Source organism: Danio aesculapii, chromosome 4 (assembly GCF_903798145.1).
Source record: "Danio aesculapii chromosome 4, fDanAes4.1, whole genome shotgun sequence".
In the NCBI taxonomy this organism is placed as follows: domain Eukaryota; kingdom Metazoa; phylum Chordata; class Actinopteri; order Cypriniformes; family Danionidae; genus Danio; species Danio aesculapii.
Window position 1 is genome coordinate 3,426,110 of NC_079438.1, and position 19,952 is coordinate 3,446,061.

General features: G+C 41.5%; 1 protein-coding gene across 1 annotated transcript; it reads right to left on the minus strand.

The window, feature by feature from the left end:
* Positions 1-1,288: 1,288 nt before the first annotated feature.
* On the minus strand, positions 1,289-19,529 carry LOC130222666 (NACHT, LRR and PYD domains-containing protein 12-like). The gene is made up of 13 exons (XM_056455195.1): positions 19,413-19,529; positions 15,992-16,096; positions 15,620-15,704; positions 13,386-13,581; positions 11,501-13,298; positions 9,140-9,313; positions 8,846-9,019; positions 8,585-8,758; positions 6,775-6,948; positions 6,516-6,689; positions 4,008-4,181; positions 1,406-1,452; positions 1,289-1,296 (listed from the first exon to the last, which is right to left on the minus strand). The coding sequence occupies exons 4-13, from the start codon at positions 13,528-13,530 to the stop codon at positions 1,289-1,291; spliced, it is 3,042 nt and encodes a 1,013-aa protein (XP_056311170.1). The 5' UTR covers positions 13,531-13,581; positions 15,620-15,704; positions 15,992-16,096; positions 19,413-19,529.
* Positions 19,530-19,952: the final 423 nt, after the last annotated feature.

The following is a 19,952-nucleotide window of genomic DNA, read 5'->3' on the forward strand; positions in this document are numbered from 1 at the left end:
GACTCATCAGACCAGGCAACGTTTCTCCAATCTTCTATTGTCCAGTTTTGGTGAGCCTGTGTGAATTGTAGCCTCAGTTTCCTGTTCTTAGCTGACAGGAGCGGCACCCGGTGTGGTCTTCTGCTGCTGTAGCCCATCCGCCTCAAGGTTGGATGTGTTGTGTTTTCAGAGATGAACAACCATGCCACGTTCAAAGTCACTTAAATCCCCTTTCTTTAATGAGCAGTTGGACAGGTGTACCTAATAAAGTGAGTGTAGATGAAGATTTCTGACACATTCAGCTGGAGGATTAAGCACAGTCTTCAGCACAGTTTCACTGACGATCCAGGATAATCAACCCTAAACCCAGGATAGAGCGGCTCAGTGAATGTGGTCTGGACTGAGTGGATGAGGCTCATTGTGTCTCTATAGATGTTGTAGAAGATCAGAGTTCCTGCACTGTGATCCACAAACACTCCTATCCTACTGCTGATCAACTCTTCAGGGAGTTCAATACATCTGTTATTGTGCATGACTGCGTAACTGTCAGGACAACAGATCAAACTCCAGGAATGATCATTTTGTCCAAACACACACTCAACACCCCGTCCCTTCCTCCTGATGCTCTTATATGACACTGATATAAACACATAATCATCTCCGCTCCAGTCAATCTCCCAGTAACAGCGTCCACACACACTCTCTCTGCACAACACCTGAGGACAATTAAATCTGTCTGGATGATCAGGGTACGACTGTTTCTCTAGCACACGCTTCACCTCTCTGTTCTCAGACAGAATGAGACGAGTGTTTGCTGTGTTTGGATCCAGTGTGAGAAAACAGGCATCTGAACACAAGAAGAGACACTTTTATAAGACAACAACACTCAATAAAGCTGTATGTGTGTGTGTGTGTGAGTGAGAGAGTGTGTGTGAATGCAATGGTTGGTTGGTTTACAAGAACAGAAATCTGTATAATGGTATGGCCTAGGTCAGGCGTGGGCAAACTCGGTCCTGGAGGGCCGGTGTCCTGCACAGTTTAGCTCCAACTCTGATCAAACACACCTGCTTATAGATAATTAGTGATCTTGAAGACACTGATTAGCATGTTCAGGTGTGTTTGAGTAGAGTTGAAGCTAAACTATGCAGGACACCGGCCCTCCAGGACCGAGTTTGCCCACCCCTGGCCTAGGTATTACAACATTGAGGTGGTTTATGAGGACATGCTTTAAGTCCTTGTAAGTCAAAATGCTTAAAACTTATTCCTTTGGGGGTTTTGTTTAGGGTAGGGGTGGGCGAAGGCCATATAATCAGAGGTCTTTAATTGTAAAAAAAAATACATTTTGCTTATGGAGAGTCCTTATAAACCACCAATACCAATGTGTGTGTGTGTGTGTGTGTGTGTGTGTGTGTGTGTGTAGACATACATTTGTGCAATCCTGCTGTAATTCTATTTTCTCCTCCATGATCCACACTGTAAACACACACAGATTCACATCCAGTCAGTAAACAAACATTAAACACTTTATTTTTAGCAGACCCCCAAGTGTAAAGATCAAATGAGTCTAAAGGTTTGGCATTAAAAATAATGGTTAATGATGTATGGATATATTTATACATTATTATCCATTATTTTTAATATATACAGGGATTGGACCATGAAAGTGAAACAATAATTCTTCAAATTCACATGGCACTGCCTTAAAGATACAATGTTTGACCCATTGGGTGCACATGGTCCCCCCGAATGGTTCGGTAGTCCTTGGCAATGACATTCCCATCTAGCACAAGTGCCATGATATTACAGCCCAAACCATCACTAATCTACCCCCATGCTTCACTCTGGGCATCAGCAGTCTGGGTGGTATGCTCCTTTGGGGCTTCTCCACACCGTAACTCTCCCAGATGTGGAAAAGACAGTGAAGGTGGACTCAACATAATTTTTTCACATTGTCCACAGCCCGAGATTTTTGTTGCTGCACCATTGAAACTGATGTTTGGCATTGGCATAATTGACCAAAGGTTACACTATAGCTGCCCGGCCATGTATATTGACTCCTGACCAACAATTTTGGTGAAAACAGGAAAGTTGAGGTGCACATTTATTTCTGCAGTGAGAGGGGTTTCACAACCCCAAATCAGAAAAGTTGGGACAGTATGGAGAATGCAAATAAAAAGAAAATAGTGACTTTCAAATTTACTTTGACTTGTATTTCATTGTAGACAATATGAACAAAATATTTCATGTTTTGTCTGGTCAACTTAATTTAATTTATAAATATACATTCTTTCCTGTCATTCAGACCTGCAACACATTCCAAAAAAAGTTGGAGCAGGAGCAATTTATGGCTAGGAATCAGGAAAATTGATGGACTACATTGACTAATGATGTGGTTTGAAACAGGTGATGTCAACAGGTGATTGTAATTATGATTTGGTACAAAAGCAGCACCCAAAAAGGTCTAGTCCTTTAGGAGTAAAGATGGGCAGAGGATCGCAAAATTGCCAACAAATATGAGAGAGAATGATTGAAATGTTTAAACACAATGTTACTCAAGAAAAGAGAGGAAGACATTTGGATATTTCATCTTCAACAGTGCAGAACATCATTAAAAGATTGAAGAAATCTGGAGGAATTTCAGTGTGTAAATGATAAGGACGCAAGCCTAAGCTGATCAACCGTGATCTCTGATTCCTCAGGCAGCACTGAGGAATCCTCATTTATCTATTAGCCAGATCACCACATGGGCTCGCTACTTTGGCAAACCTTTGTGAAGTACTACAATACATAGTTACATCAACAAATACCAGTTAAACTGTCCTGTGCTAAAGGAACCCATATGTTGACATTGTCCAGAAGCACCATCAACTTCTCTGGGCTCGGAGGCATCTGGGATGAACTATCACACAGTGGAAACGTGTACTGTGCTCAGATGAATCAGTATTTCAGGTATTCTTTAGGGGGGAAATGTATGCTGCATGCTCTTGACCAAAGAAGAAAATGATCACGCAGACTGTTACCAGCAACAAGTTGAAAGGCCAGGGTCTGTCATGGTATGGGGTTGTATTAGTGCCCTTGTCAAAGGTAACTTGTACTACTGTGATGCTCCATTAATGCTGAAAAGTACAGAGAGATTTTGGAGCACAATATGCTGCCTTCTTCTCCAGGGACGCCCCTGCATATTTCAACAAGACAATGCAAAACCACATTCTGCACACATTACAAAGTCCTGGCTGTGGATGAAGAAGATACAAGTACTTGCAGGGCCGGGGCATCCATAGAGGCGACCTAGGTGGCCGCCTGGGGCAGCAGAATAGTGAGGATGGCATCCGCGACACCCCTTCACTTTGCTCTGCTCCTGGGTACTAGGCTGGCCTGCAGTCCTGACCTGTCTCCAATAGAGAATGGGCTGCTCATTTTGAAGCGCAAAATGCAAGAATAAAGACCCTGTACTGTTGACCATCTTAAGACTTGTTTGCAGGAAGAATGGGACAAAATACACCTGAAACACTTCATCACTTGGTGTCTCAGTCCCCAAAAGTCTTTTAAGTGGTGAAAGATTTACTGCTCCAACTTTTAAAAAAATGTGTTGCAAGAACCAAAATTGGGATATGTGTTTATTTAAAGAAAGATCACAAGGAACACATTAAATAATGTGCTGTTGTATTGTCTGAATTGAAATACAAGTCAAATTAAATTTAGAAATCACTTCTTTCTTTTTTTATTTGTGCTTTCCATACCATTTCAAATTTTTCTGATTTGGGGTTGTATATATATATATATATATATATATATATATATATATATGCTATATTGTATAAAACGAATTGCCATTAAACCTTTCATAGCAGACCTAAAGAGGTCTTTTCTTTACATACTTAACTATTCTACTTAGACAAAATGGCTTGTATGTTCTGAATCTTCAAAACCCACAACTCTCACAGAAAACTACTTTTCAAAAAAGTATTTATCATTTGTTTTTAAAGCCATTAAGTGTAAAAGGACAAGGGCAATAATAATTCACATACTTGAGTTTGTCCAGTGTGTAGTTTGGATCCTCCAGTTTTTCAGAGAGCAGCTTGACTCCTGAATCTCCTGGATGATTGTAGCTCAGATCCAGCTCTCTCAGGTGTGAGGGGTTTGAAGTCAGAGCTGAAGACAGAAAACCACAGCCTTCCTCTGTCACCATACAGCCAGACAATCTACAAACACAGCAATAGTCCACATCACACAGTTGGACAATCACACATGAAAATGCTGGTGTTTCAGCTCATGTGAACACCAGTGATGAAAACCTGATTACTTTTCTCAATTGATCAACCCCTGAGGCCACATGATCAATGCGGATACTCTGTCACTGGGGTCTTTCAGGAATCAGTCTCATGTTCTCCACTCCTCCATGACCATCACAACATCTGCTCTGGATATGGCCTGGTCCAGGATTATGTATACCTCTAGAAGTCCTCTATGATTGACATCATCTCTTCACATGTCGCAATGTCGGGCTGAACAGGTTTCGTTGTCTAGATGGGTGCAAGGAGCCGTTGGTGTAAGGCCTCTGGTGTATGTTGTGGTGGAAATAAGTGATTCTGTCAAGCTGAAGAAATAGTCCTACCAGACCTGGTTGGCTTGTGAGACAGCTCACAGGTATCGACAGGTGAAGAGTGCTGCAGCCCAGGCAGTTGTAGAAGCAAAAACTCAACCTGGGAAGAGCTCGGAAAGAGATCATGAAAGGGTTTGCCTCAAAGAGATTCTAGCAAACCATCAGGCACCTCTGGATGGGGAAGCAGTGCTTCACCAATACTATTTGTAGTAGAAGTGGAGACTGGTTCCTCAAATGAGGATGTGGTTGTATGGTGAAAGGAAGACATTGAAGATCTCCTCAAACCCACTGATAAGCTTTTCTTTGAGGAAGCAAAGATTGGGAATACAGGGATTGACTTGTCCATGAACCAAGCTGAAGTCACTGAGGTAGTCTGCAAGCTCAACAGTGGCATGGCAGCAGGGATGGATGACATCCACCCCGAGTACCTCAAGTATCTGCATGAGGTGGGGCTATCCTGGATGACATGCTTCTACAACCTCGCATGGAGTTCAGGGACAATGTCCCTGAGGTAGGCAAATGGGGTGGGGCTCGCCACCTTTAAAAAGGGGAACTGGAGAGTGTGTTCCAACTATAGGGGATCATACTACTCAGCCTCCCAAGAAATGTCTATGCCAGTGTACCAGAGAAAAGAATCCAGCCGATAGCAAAACCTTGACCTGAGTTTTTTGTCCGGGCTATGGAACACAGGACCAGCTCTATACCCTCTCTAGGTTGCTGGAGGGTTTGTGCCTGTCCAGTAAACATGTGCTTTGTGAACTTGGATAAGGCATTTGACCATGTTGCTCATGACACTCTGTTAAGAGCTATCTAGTCTCTGTATGAAAGGAGCAGGAGTTTGGTTCGCATTGCTGGCTGTAAGTCAGATTTGTTCCTGATGCATGTTAGACTCTAACAGGCTGGTTTTCAACTCAATGCAGATGATGTTTTCCTGTTTGCCTTCAGTGTGTATTGGGAATCAACACCTCCAAGTCTGAGCCCATGGTGCTCAACCAGAAAAAGAGGTCTTCAGAAAACTCCAAGAGGAGTTCAAATATCTTGGGATTTTGTTCATGCGAAAGGGAAGGATGGACAGGGAGATTGACAGATGTGTGGCAGCACTGTGGCAGCAGTAGCAATGTGGCCAATGTACCAGTCACTTGTGATGAAGCAGAAGCTGAGCCAAAAGCAACCTCTCGATTTACCAGTCAATCTGTGTTCCTTAGGACAAGATCATGGATACAAGCGGCTGAAATTAGCATTTTCTTTGCTGGATGGCAGGGCACATGCAAAGACAGGGAGCCCTGTCACCAAGGAAAAACTCTGAACTGCTGCTTCTTCACAATGAGAGAAGCCAGTTGAGTTAGTGGTTTTGGCTAGACGCAAGACATGCTGGAAGGACTATGTCTCTCCTTGCCTGGAAACACCTTGGGACCCCCCTGGTGGAGCTGGATGAAGTATCTGGCAAGATGAATGTCTGGGATTCCCTTTTGAAACTGCTGCTTACGACCTGGCCCCGCATTTGTATTTGAAGATGGATGGATATTTAACATTCAATGATTCCTTGAATTGTTAGACATACTGCGGTACATTAGAAAAAGAACAACTTTAAATTAATAATTTTATGGTGATTATTGCACAGCCCTAAATGTAACTATGTTTTTGTAGTTGGTAAGTGGAAAACGGTTTACCTCATTGTCTTCAGTTTACAGTGTTGACTCTTCAGTCCATCAGAGAGAAGCTTCACTCCTGAATCCTGCAGGTCATTGTTACTCAGTTCAAGCTCTCTCAGGACACAGTTTGAGGATTGTAGAGCTGAAGACAAACTCTCACAAGACTGAACAGTGAGATTACACATGCACAGTCTGGACAAGAGGAAAATAAAATACATTAATGGTCTAATTCATAGTAATTTGTATGAAAAAAATCAATAACTAAATGCTTGAACTCAGACCTCAGTGTCTCCAGTTTACAGTGTTGACTCTTCAGTCCATCAGAGAGAAGCTTCACTCCTGAATCCTGCAGGTTATTGTTACTCAGCTCCAGCTCTCTCAGGACACAGTTTGAGGATTGTAGAACTGAAGACAAACTCTTACAAGACGGAACAGAAAGATGACATGTGGAAACTCTGAAGAAGAATAAAAATAAAATAACAACGTGACCTTTAATAATTAACTTAATGAAATTCAATAAAAAGTACTTTGAATGCAGACCTCAGTTTCTCCAGTTTACAGTTTGGACTCTTCAGTCCATCAGAGAGAAGCTTCACTCCTGAATCCTCCAGGTCATTGTTACTCAGCTCCAGCTCTCTCAGGACACAGTTTGAGGATTGAAGAACTGAAGACAAACTCTCGCAAGACCGAACAGTAAGTTTACAGATGCACAATCTGAGAAAGAAAAACACAAGTTACATTAATTGTGTGATTTTAGGTAATGTATCTGATAAAGGATAAAACATGAAAAAATTATATTAATTAAAGCCACAAGTGGTGATAGGTGGGTTCAAGTGTTTAAGGGCCTTCATGAAACTGACACTGTTTAGGTCTTTAACAACCAAAAGTTCATGGCTGAAACTAAAATCAACGATGGACAAAATTCTCACACACAGACAAAAAGAAAAATTAAATGGTTAAACAATTATATAAATAATAGCCATTTAGCATGCATATATGCAAATATTGTGTTATATAAATATTAGAAATAAACAAAAAGTAATAAAATGCGTACTACTAGCCTTTTCTGTTGAATTCATTTTCAAGATTCAATGTAATCATAGAATGTAATAAACAATTTGAAAATTTGTAACTAAATTAAGATAACTCTTGACTAAATTTCATTTTAAATGCAATAACAGTGTTCATGCCATGCCAAATGTCATTCATAATTATATTATCTGGAATTTCCGTGATTTTAAATGGTCAAACAATTAATGAACAGAAAAATCCACAAGGTCTAGTAGTAACCAGTGTGTGGTCTTGTGACATCTCAGGGCTAAAAATGATAATGGTGTCAAAATTAATGATCTAGGCCGTCTAGAGATTGACACTTGTTTCGTTCACACCAAGACTACTTTGCAACTGCTTGTTTACAATAATATGTCATATGTGTACACCAGATTTCACAAAGTATTCAGTTTTCCCTATGCATTTACAGGGATGTAGGTGCAAATAGGCACAGCTTTTTTGTAAATGAGGCTTTTACAGTTATCCAAAGTGCAAAGTTCAACCATTTTTAATAATTATTGATATAGGCCAGGGGTGCCCAACCTGGTTCCAGGAGAGTTTAATTGCAACCTTTATCAAACACACCTCACATCTTTAATTGCCAAATGCTCCTTCACATCCTACTTGGTTGTGCTTGATCAGGGTTGGAGCTGAACTCTGCAAGAAGGTAGATCTCCAGGAACAGGATTGAGCACCCCTGATCTAGGCAGTCCAGAGATTCATACACTTGTTTCATTATGATTGACCAAGATAAATGAGGATTATTTCACAAAAAAGTAGTTTTTTCACATATTGAGGTATATTTAATGAACCTTTTGAGTGACTGCAAGGGTTTTTACGTCAAAGTGTTCATTAGGAGCAGGCCTATCATATAATATGTGGTTTGGGTGCCTGTGCAAAACTTTGTGTATTACATAATCAATTACACACTTAAAATAACAAAACGAAATTGCCCCAACTGCAGATTCTTTCAAAATTCTATGCTAATTACTAACCTTGTTTAATTGGTGGTCTAAAGTTAATTGGCTAACGGCGGCCAAGTTTTGTACTGTCACCGTTAAATGTCTACTTACATATGTGTACCAAATTTGGTGAAGATACTTGTTTGTGTTCAGGAGTTATAGCACAATTAGCTTTGGGTTAAAGTTAGTATAGTAGTTTTCTGACTACTGTTTTGTGTGAAAATGTTAATTTCTTTTCAGTAATTACTGATATTCAGTTGATGTGTTGTACGATATACGAGCCAGAGCTACAAAACATTTTTACTTTACAAAATGGGCTGTGCAATGTGAACTCAGACCTCAGTATCTCCAGTTTACAGATTGGACTCTTCAGTCCATCAGAAAGAAGCTTCACTCCTGAATCCTGCAGGTCATTGTTACTCAGGTCCAGCTCTCTCAGGAACCAGTTGGAAGATTGTAGAGCTGAAGACAAACTCTCACAGGACTGAACAGTGAGATTACACATGCAGAGCCTAAACAAGAAGAACAAAAACTAAATTAAAAGGTGACTTTTAATATAAAACTTAATGAAAAACAATTCAATATCCTTGTACTCGGACCTCAGAATCTCTAGTTTACAGTTTGGACTCTTCAGTCCACCAGAAAGAAGCTTCACTCCTGAATCCTGCAGGTCATTGTTATTCAGGTCCAGCTCTCTCAGGACACAGTTTGAGGATTGTAGAGCTGAAGACAAATTCTGACAGGACTGAGGAGTTAACTTACACATGACCAATCTGAGAATGAAAAACATAGGTTACATTAACAGCGTGATTTTCAGTGATTCCTTTGATGTAATAAAAAATACTGAATAAACAAACAAATAAAAATAATCAATCAGGTCCTTGATCTCAGACCTCAGTATCTCCAGTTGACAGTTTGGACTCTTCAGTCCATCAGAGAGAAGCTTCACTCCTGAATCCTGCAGGTCATTGTTACTCAGGTCCAGCTCTCTCAGGACACAGTTTGAGGATTGTAGAGCTGAAGACAAACTCTCACAAGACCGCACAGTGAGATTACAGCACTGTAGCCTGTGTAGAGGACAAACACAATATGTATGTGTTCATCTGGAGGGTTTTATACTTATATATAACTTTATGGACAAAGAAAAAAGCATTTGTCTATGAAACAAAATTAAATGGCTTCCTTTAGATTTTTAAATAGTCCAACCCTTCAGAGTTATGTTACACCCCTAATATATATAGGCGGTGTGATGGCTCAGTGGTTAGCAGTTGGCATTTCTGTTTGGAGGTTCCATATTTGTTTGGGTTTTCTCCAACAGTCTGTTTTGGCTGTAGTGTATGTGTGTGTTTGTGAATGTGAGAGTGTATGGGTGTTTCCCAGTAAAACATATGCCATTTCAATGTTCTCTAGTACATCAGATTCAGCAATCTTAAGCACAGCAGTTCCCACAGTTTATTGCTTGTGGCTTCAACACCTGTCATGACCGCTAACCCTCAGTACCTTCCCAAAATGACTGCCTGCCAAGAATCATTTTACAAGATGGCTAACATTCCCCCTAGCGGTTATGGTGGCCACATCATGGCCACCAACTGTTCTGCCTCAATCCACAGTCCTCTGCTTTTGCAGATGCTAATGTGGTGGTTCCATGCATTGTGAATACAGCAAGTAAGGACACCCAGGCAATCCACAGGTGTTTGAAACAAGTCTCTAGTTTGTCAGACCCACCACTAGTTTTGGCACAACACCAATCCAGAGCCCATTCAAGTTGGCAACTCTGCTCCTGAACCTGTTCCAGTCTATAACTTCACTCCAGAACCCACTTTACCTCCACCATGGTAGTCATCAACTTCAACACTATGGACGTTGTCTTCTGTGCTTCTGTCATCAGTGATGATCCTTGGCTTCACAAAGATGGGCGGCTTTTGCTTCTGGGTGTTCTTCGTGTTTTACAAGCTCCACTATAGTTCTGTGCCAAGCTGTTTATCCTGTTCCACAGGATCTGCCTTAGTTGTCCATTAATCCATACCTTGGCTTTGTGTTCCTCCCTGGTTACCTGCCCAGTCAGTTCCTCCCTGACCATCTATCCTGTACTCTTTTCATGGTTTCATGAACCTGCCTCCTCATCCTTCATCCTTGTCCACTGTTGCACCACCGCTCTCCTGAACTCTCCTGTTTTGCGTTTTCTTATGAAGAGCATCTAAAATCTGCTCCAGAAGAGGTGGAATATTTGCGATCATTCCACTCCTACAAAAAAACGACTCAAATTTTTTGCTCAAATATAACATGCAAATCAACAAGTCAGTTATAGAATTATTCTCAAGGAGAGAGGATAACAACAGATGCTGAGCAGATCTGCATTTCTCAAATTCATTTTTTACTATATTTCAGCAACTGTACTGTTCAAGAATGCTTTGCCTCATCAGTAACATCAACTACTGTTCATAGATAAAGAAGGAACTGAGCCAAAAGGCAAAGCACGCAAGTTAATCTACATTCCTACTCTCATCTATGATTACAAGGACAAGATCTCGGATACAAATGAAATGACTTTCCAGTACAGGGTGCACCATTAAAGGAGCTCTGTCACCCGGGAGGAACTCGCAGTAGAGGCGCTGCTCATTCAAATTGAAAGAAGCAAGCTGATGTGGAGCAGGCATCTGATTCAAAGTCCTCCTGGACACCTACCTACCTAGGGAGTTGTTCCAGGCTTGTCCAACCGAGAGGAGACCCCAGTTAAGACCAAGGACAGGCTGGAGGGATTATGTCTCTCGGCTTGCCTGGGAGCACCTCGGGATCTCCTGTCTGCAGAAAACAACTCTCTGCTCACATGCTTTATTTTACACAACTAAGAACACACATGGAAACGGTGGAGCATTAAGTAATTTACGAGTTTGCAGTAAATGAAATGCCAACAGTTCTGGTGGTCCGCAAAAGTGCTTTTTAAGTGATGTATCTGATGCACGATTTTTATTGTAATCGTAAATGCGCATGTGCTTAATAGTTAAGCACACCCTGGTTATAAACCATTTTAAAATGTTGCCAATATATATGCTTTGATGTACACTCACTTTTGTGGGCCTTGTTTTATGCATTGTTCCATTAAATGTATTTATTGAAGTCTTTGTTTTGTCTACAGTCACAAAAACCACATAGGTGATGCGATGATGGTGTAAAAAATCTGCTGATTTTAACACTGTATTCCTTAGAAGGAAGAATTGATTATTTCTTAGATGAAGGAAAGCACTTTGACTTACAGAGCTCTTTTGGAGGTTTTGATGACTGCTGATAGTCTGATGAGACACTCGTCTGATTTCTTGAATTTCTGAAGCTCAAAATCCTCCAACTGCTCTTCTGAGGTCAATAACACAAAGGCCACAGCAGACCACTGGGCAGGTGAAAGGTCAGCAGATGACAGACTTCCTCTACTGAGGTGAGACTGAATCTCTTTCAGCAGAGTTTGGTCGTTAAGTTCATTCAGACAGTAGAACAGATTGATGGATCTCTCTGGAGACAGATTCCCTTCAAGTTTCTGCTTGATGTATGAAATTATTTCCTCTTTGGTCTGGTCACTGTTGTCTTGCTGTGTCAACAGGCCTTGCAAGAGTTGTCGATTGGACTGGAGTGACAGACCAAGAAGGAAGCGAAGGTAAAGGTCCAGATGTCCATTCTCACTTTCCAGAGCCTTGTCCACTGCAGTCTTCAGCAAATCAGTCATGCCTTTATTTTTTCTTCTCATTCTGAAATTAGATAAAACTTTCTTGTTGATGTCTAGAAACAGATGCTCATAAAGCGCTGCAATAAACTCCTGAATGCTCAAGTGAAGAAAGCAGTACACTGTACCGAGAATGATTCCTTTCTCCTCCTTAAAGATCTGGGTACACATGCCTGAGTACACCGATGCCTTATAGACGTCAAGGCCACAGTCTTTCAGATCGCTCTCATAGAAGATCACATTGTTTCTTTCCAGCTGCTGGAAGGCCAGTTTCCCCAGTGAAAGGATGAAGTTTGGATCCCAGGAAGCATCTGGTGTGTTTTCTCCATCATACTTTCTTCTGCTTTGCTGGATCTGAAAGCATAGAAAGTGTGTGTACATCTGCGTCAGACTCTTGGGAGATTCCTGCAGTGTTTCAGCATAGGTTTTGTGTTTCAGTTCAGTATTTCTTTTCTCGGTCAATACATTCTGGAGAACAGTGGAAGAAATCCAGCAGAAGACTGGGATGTGGCACATAATAAAGAGACTCTTTGACTGTTTAATGTGATCAATGATTTCTCCGGCCTGATTCTGATCTGTGAGTCTCTTTCTGAAGTACTCCTCCTTTTGGGCATCATTGAATCCTCGTATCTCTGTCAGCCGGTCGATACAGTCAGCAGGAATCTTACTGGCAGCTGCTGGTCTGCTGGTGATCCAGATGAGAGCAGAAGGAAGCAGATTTCCCTTGATGAGGTTCGTCAGGAGAACATCCAGAGAGACTGCTGAAGATACATCACGACACGTCTCATTACCAGCAAAGTTAAGAGGAAGACGAAATTCATCCAATCCATCAAGGATGAACAGGACTTTGAATCGTGTGCTTCTTGTAAGGTTCAGTCCTTTAGTCTCTGGGAAAAACTGAGTTATGAGGTCTTTTAAACTTTGTTTTTCTTTCTCCTTTAAGTTCATCTCTCTGAATGGAAGAGGAAATATGAAGCTGATGTCTTGATTTTCTCTTCCTTCAGCCCAATCCAGAACAAACTTTTGCACAGAGACTGATTTCCCGATGCCAGCAACTCCTTTTGTCAGGACAGTTCTGATCTGCTTGTCTTGTTCAGGTGCTTCAAACAAATGTTTGCATTCAATCTTCATCTCTAGTGCCTGATGATGTCTGGAAGCAACTTCAATCTGTCTGATCTCATGTTCAGTGTTGACCTGTTCACTCGCACCCTGAGTGATATAGAGATCTGTGTAGATGTTATTCAGAAGTGTGGAGTCTCCTTGCTGAGCATTTCCTTCAAACACACTTTGATATTTCTTCTTCATGCTACATTTTAACTGATTGATGAAGAACAGCTCGCCTAAACACAGGAGCAAAGAAACTGATTTAGTCTTGACTTTTCCAGCTATATTTGTAAGTGACAAACTGACGGTCATGAGTCTCTTACCCTCGAGAGTATCAGCAACTTCTTCTTGCTTCATATCTCTTAGGAAGAAGAGTGTGAGATCAAGAGCTGCTTCTGTGATTCTGCATCTGTTGTCATTAAAATCCTTTACAAAGTCTTGTCTGTTTTCTTCTTGTAAGATTTTCATAAACTTTTCCAGTTCATTCTTCACAAATCTGTCAATTTTGTTCTCAAGATTCTATGATTGAAGAAATTAGATAAATTATATTTAACCACAAAAAAAGTTCATTCACATACATTTCTACATCCACAGTCTACTCTGAGAGACAAGCAGGCTCAGTTTGAGCAGTTTGTGGGGCTGAGCTCTCTGTTATACTCCATACCCCACCCATTTGGATCAAACCAACTCCAGAAAAACAATAACAAAGGTATAAAGGTACAACATAAGAAACAAATCTACACATAAATTAATAGTAAACATAATAATGCTGGGGGAAGGGGATGGTATGAATATGTTTATGTGTATTGGAAACCACTATGCTAACACTGTGCATGTGTCTCTCACTGGAGAATCAAGGTATGTTACAATGTGTTTCACACCAACTGACAGGGAGTGTTGAATCTCCACTGAAAATACTATAGTAAAATAAATAAGCATATTTCACCAGAGCAGCAGAGTTCACCCTTAGCTAATGATTGGTATTAAAGCATGTTTGGCATGCTGTCCCAGATGAATGCCCTCGAGGCTCACTCCCGATAGAAAGGTAAGAGCGTTTGAGCTCGGGCAGATCTCAAGAAGCCCCCCCCCCCTTATTAATGTAAAATTATGAATAGGTGTGGAAATATGCTGCTGACTCATCTATAGTGCCAATTTGATTTGGTCAATTCACCTATGTCGCATGTCTTTGGACTGTGGGAGGAAACCAGGGAACCTGGGGGTAACCCACACGAGCACGAGGAGAACACGTAAACCCTGCACAGAAACATCGGCTGGACTTGAGCTAGGACTTGAGCTAGTGATGTTCTTGCTGTAAGGCAACAGTGCTAAGCACTGGGCCACCGTGCCGCCCTGTCTAGAAAAGGAATAGGAGTAGGGGTGGAATGGGCGATTCTTCAAAATGAAGATACAGAGGTAAGAATTTGTGGTTATTTAAGGTGAGTTAGGAATTGACTCATAAGTGGATATTGTATTAGCTAATGATGGACCAGCCGTGTTCAATCTTAAGCATGCGCACCTTTCGAAATTAGCTTATAAATAAATAACACTTAATGTCATGGTGCTGTATCGACGGAATTTAACGCAATGCTTCTTGTCAGGTCTGAGGCCACGCATATCATATCTCAATGAGGCAGTAAAAATCATAGATTTTTTAAAAAGACACCAGATCTTAAAGGCGGAAATTTATAATACCATAACAGTTCACAGGAAGTGCTTGAGGTGGCTTACTGAAAATTAAAGTCCTGTGCATATATCCCATTGTGGGCTCTGTGACTTGCGCTGTGAGCGGGAGGAGTTGCGAGCTGGGATCTGGTGATTTTCAGCATGGGGAAGATAAAGGGGAATGAGGTGTACTGGCATTATTAGCAGAGGCAGGCAAAAAAGGGGGAGGGCGAATGACAGACTTCAGGGCTAGAGGAAGGGGCTGTGGGTCAAAGGTAGGGGAGAGGGTTAGGAGTTAGTATAATAAGAAACCTGATGGTGCATTTGCACAGGCATGTTGCGGGTATAAAAGTATTTAACAGGCATCTAAACAAAGACGGCTCAGCTAAAACAAAGGTAAATTTGAACAGTCCACGAAAATCTAAAAGACGTCTAAAAACAGTTCAAAACTAGTCCAGTCATCAAAAACACAGGAATGTGATGTCGTAAACACATGTAAAGTCTGTGTAATCTGTGTATTTGCTTTAGACCAGGGGTCACCAAACTTGTTCCTGGAGGGCCAGTGTCCTGCAGATTTTAGCTCCAACCCTAATCAAACACACCTGAACAAGCTAATCATGGTCTTACTAGGTTTTCTTGAAACAACCAGGCAGGTGTGTTGAGGCAAGTTAGAGCTAAACTCTGCAGGGACACCGGCCCTCCTGGACCGAGATTGGTGACCCCTGCTTTAGACGATTGATAGACATCTATTTGATTTTCACTCACAGCCCAAATTTAGCCTCGTTTTAGTGGGATATGAAAACGTGTTACAAAAGTAGGATCTTTACCATAGAAATAACCATTTGGTCTGTTATAATATGAATTTGAAATATAAATCAAAATGAGTTTTTCCCACCTGGAAGATCCACAGGAGATTGTCTGTGAAACTCTTGTGCCTCCTGTGAGTCCTGTATCTTGGTTCTGGTAACTCATATTCAACACTGTTAACAAATAAAACTACTGTGACAATACATTTTGAGGCAAACAATACAGATATATCTTGAAAACTTGAAAAGAATAAATGTTTTGCATTGCTCATAATAAGAAGACAGTCAGGACATGTGCTGTGTTATGGATTAGATTTAGCTGAGATAATCCCCCACAAAAGTCATTATAGTGTCATTGATTCATCAATTCAAACAACTGATTCATCCAGGAAAGACTCTCAGGAATGTTTCACATGATCAATGCAGTCCCTGTGTGACCAATAATGTAAAATACAAAAAACCTTTTGGCTGATGATGGTTCTTTCCCTCTGAGGGTTGGTGGATGATTTTTTGACCAGTTACTCTTCAGAGACACAGAGCTGGACACACATGATCCTGAACTCACACTGGTGACACAAAGAGACCAGAGGGAAAGTAGTGTCACAAACTGTTCAACAAGATTAACATCTTGCATCTCATACTTTTGCCAAGTTATCAGGTTTAAGAAGAGGGTGCTTTGGGGTTTAAATCTTTGCTAATCTGTTTTGCTCACTCACCACAGACTGGTCTGCAGGATCCTTTTACATCTCTTGGAGGAATGAGAATTTACTGTGTCTAGAGCTTGGTTTGCCTTCCATCTCTGCCTGCTTAAATACTGCTGGTTTCCTCTAGAAAGCTACAATGTCCATTCTTAGTACATGGAACCAAATCCGATCACTTAAAAGTTACTGAAACTCAAAGTTGTTTGTATTTTGCATTAGCTTGGTCATGCTTGCAAGAAGGACTTCCTAATTCCTAACCACGGCAACCTCCACTCACTACGAGTGAATTCCATATCATGCTTTTCGAAGTCCAGAAAGAACTGGAGATTGTATTGGTTTATTGGGGGCATGGCAGAAAGATGTGGAAACAGAGCAAGGCTGGTGGTGTAAGTGTTAATGAGCATCACCTGTTTGCTCAACAGTGTCTAGTGTCGAGGAGCAGAAGCATAAAAGAAGAGATGACAGAGAAAGATGAGAGGACCAGGCCTGGAGCTCATATTCAGTTTGGTGGTAGCCACTGCATGTTTTGTGTTTATCTATTATTTATTTATTGGTTCTCCACCACCTTCCTGATGGCCTGGTAGCCATCAACTTAATTACAGTGTCGCCAAAACCTGAGGATTTGAAACTGTCTAAGACACCCTCAACTGCTAGGAGGACAACGAGCAGGGCCACCAGCATGTCTGTGGTGCTGCGATGCTAACAGTGGAGAATCTTGCCCATCCACAATTGGATGGAGAGCAACTGTCCAAGAAGGGTCGGCAAAAAAATGCCGCTGTCTGCCAGGGGCCAGAGCCTGCTGCCTTCCACCTGCATGGAGAGGAACAGGATATGGAGGGCTTACTGCCGTGGGCAAAACTAGGGAAGTTGCCACCATCTGCCACTGAGCCAGAGCCTGCTACTTTCTACTAGGAAGGGGGAAGAGCAGGGGACAGCAGCATACCGGCAGCCAGAGGAGCCGTTGCAGATACTAGAGAGGTGGATGAGTTGATTCCACCGTAGGGCTCCCAGCATATTTAAAGGTCATCGCTACTCAGGACTTTTCATTCCCTGGGCTTTCCCCAGGTCTGTGGATTGACCAAGGTTCCAGCCCCTTCCTGGAGTAAGCACAGTCCTGGGGTGCCACCAGTCTTTCAGGGGTGATGGGGTATGCCATGCTAGGAGGACAACGAGCGGGGCCACCTGCATGTCTGTGGTGCTGGGATGCTAACAGTGGAGAATCTTGCCCATCCACAATTGAAGAGAGACAGCTCGACCATCCAAGAAGGGCTGGCAAAAATGTCTGATGTGGTGGGAAGGGGGTTATGGAATGAGACCAAGATGAGTGGAAATGGAGCAAGGCTGGTGGCATGCGTATTAACAAGCATCACTCGTTCACACACTGGTCTTGATTCTTGAAATCATAAAAGGAGGAGTGACAACAGAGGAAGATGAGAGAGGACCAGGCCTGAAGTTAATGTTGGTATTTCCTTTTGGCAATAGTCGGTTGTGTGAGGGGGCTGTAAGTTTTATGTTGAAAGTATGTACATTGAAAGTATGTTGAATGTGCAGTCAATTTCATAAAGAACCTCACAAAAAACAGTGACTCATGAACTGACTTATTTGACTTACTAAACTTGACTCGTTCCACTCAAACTGAATGAACCTAAATCAATTTACTTCTTACAGATGTTAATCATCAACCCTAAGCTCACTTACATGAAACATTCCATATAAAACATTCAATACATCAATAATGAAAATAAAAATTCTAAACGTTTTCTGATCACTTGAAGAATTTATATCCAAGAAACCCTGAAGCCAGTGAGGTGCATGAAAAGAGACATGTTTTTAGACAGACCAGGGGTGAAAAACCGAAAATGGACAATTCAGTTTAACTCTCCACCTGAGCTGGGTAAATGATCCTTCTCACTCTTTTCTGTTGTCACCATAAAACAAACGAGAATCCCCAGCTTATCAAGTGCAATTGCCAAAGGAAGACCATAATCAAAGACTAGAATCCTGGCATTACATTATTGGACATCGGACTGGGGGAAACAGATTGGGACTAGTGGAGCAAGGTGACATCACTGTGAGGGGTAGGGTTAGCGGTGGCGTGATTATGTCATATGGTAAGGTGTGCGCATTAAAAGCATCGCATGAACACTCTCTAAACATTTCCTGAAGGTGTAAACTGAAGCTTTGTCCATCATTTGATCAGGCAATAGCAACACAAATAAGTGCATTGTTGTTGGTCTTTGTTCTTCAGAGAAAGTGTTGAAATAATGGTGTAAAAACAGAGTCAATACCTGTGTTTCTCTGAGAGAGAGTCCTTATTGGACATCGGACTGGGGGAGACTGGGCTGGAAGCAAGCCTGGAATGGGTGTGGCTGAAAGCATGGCTTAGTAACAAGGCTAAGAGCTGGTCTGGGGCCGGAAGGTTGGGTAGCTTGTAAAATGCAGATAGAGTTAGAATCTAGACTTGTATTGGCAGGGCAAGGATCATGAGAGAACCCTACAGAGCTAGGAGTCAGATTGGGACCAGTGGAGCAAGGAACCTGGATGGCATTGGCCATGGGCCATGTTTTGTGACTAAAGCCATGATTGGCAGGCACTCAGAGACTGAAGCCATCACTCTGGGTCTGCAGGAAGTAGATCTTGGCCAAACACATTAAAGTCCTTCGTGAATGTGGAGTGTTAGGACATTAGACTGACAAAACTCAGAAACCTAAATATATACACACTAATGAGAATCAACATAGGTGTACATGATAAAGGCAGGAAACAGAACAAAGGAGCATGTCACAAGACACCCCTGAATCAACTCAATACAATGGGGCGAAACTGGGTCAGGGAGCATGGTAGTAGAGCCAAAACAATGGCAACACAAAGCCGCAACCTGACAGGAGTCCTGGCAGGCACAGTCCATCAGTTTAATTCTTAGCTGTCATTGGCCAATGGTACATACAACTTTGCTGTGTTTATTGTGCAAAAATATTACAAAGCTTAAATTAATTTTATTTTATTTCAGTCGAGAACATCAATGAATAAAATTAAGTACCAGAAAGAAAGATATTATGAAAATAAATATAGGAATTAACTTGCTATTATCCCTGCATGTGGTTTTCTTTATTTACAAATCAAATGTTTAAGGAGCTACATAACAGTCTACGTGTAACATATAATGTAAACCACAAAATACCTTTGAGCAGGTGATGGTGTTTCCTCACTGAACTCTGGTGGATCCTCTTTTGACCAGTCACTCTTCAGAGAGCTGGACACACATAATCCTGATCTCACACTGAAGACACAAACACACCAGAGGAATAAACTGCAGGAGAAACTTCAGTCTCCTTTACAAGAGTTTATCAGACAAATATGAGAATTGTTGGCCAAAGGTCTGTCTGATCAGGTCTGCTACACAGGAATCATGGGTAAACAGAGGAGTGCTGCGCTGCTTTCTCTTTCTGCACAATTTCTGCTTCACTGAAAACAGCTTCGTTCTTCACAATGGAGATGGTGCATCTCTAATATTTGCATTAGTCTTACTAAAAGAACTTCCAGTTTATCTTCATTTGATCTCCTCTATAAGCGCAAGCTGAAACTGTTCTGTGGTCAGCTTTAATTCTGATGTTGTACAGGACTTATAACCTGACACGTTAAGTATATTCAGCTCTGGTAAATATGACATCAGATTCAAGCTGTTTGTAATCTACAATGATCTCAAAACACTCAACAGTAT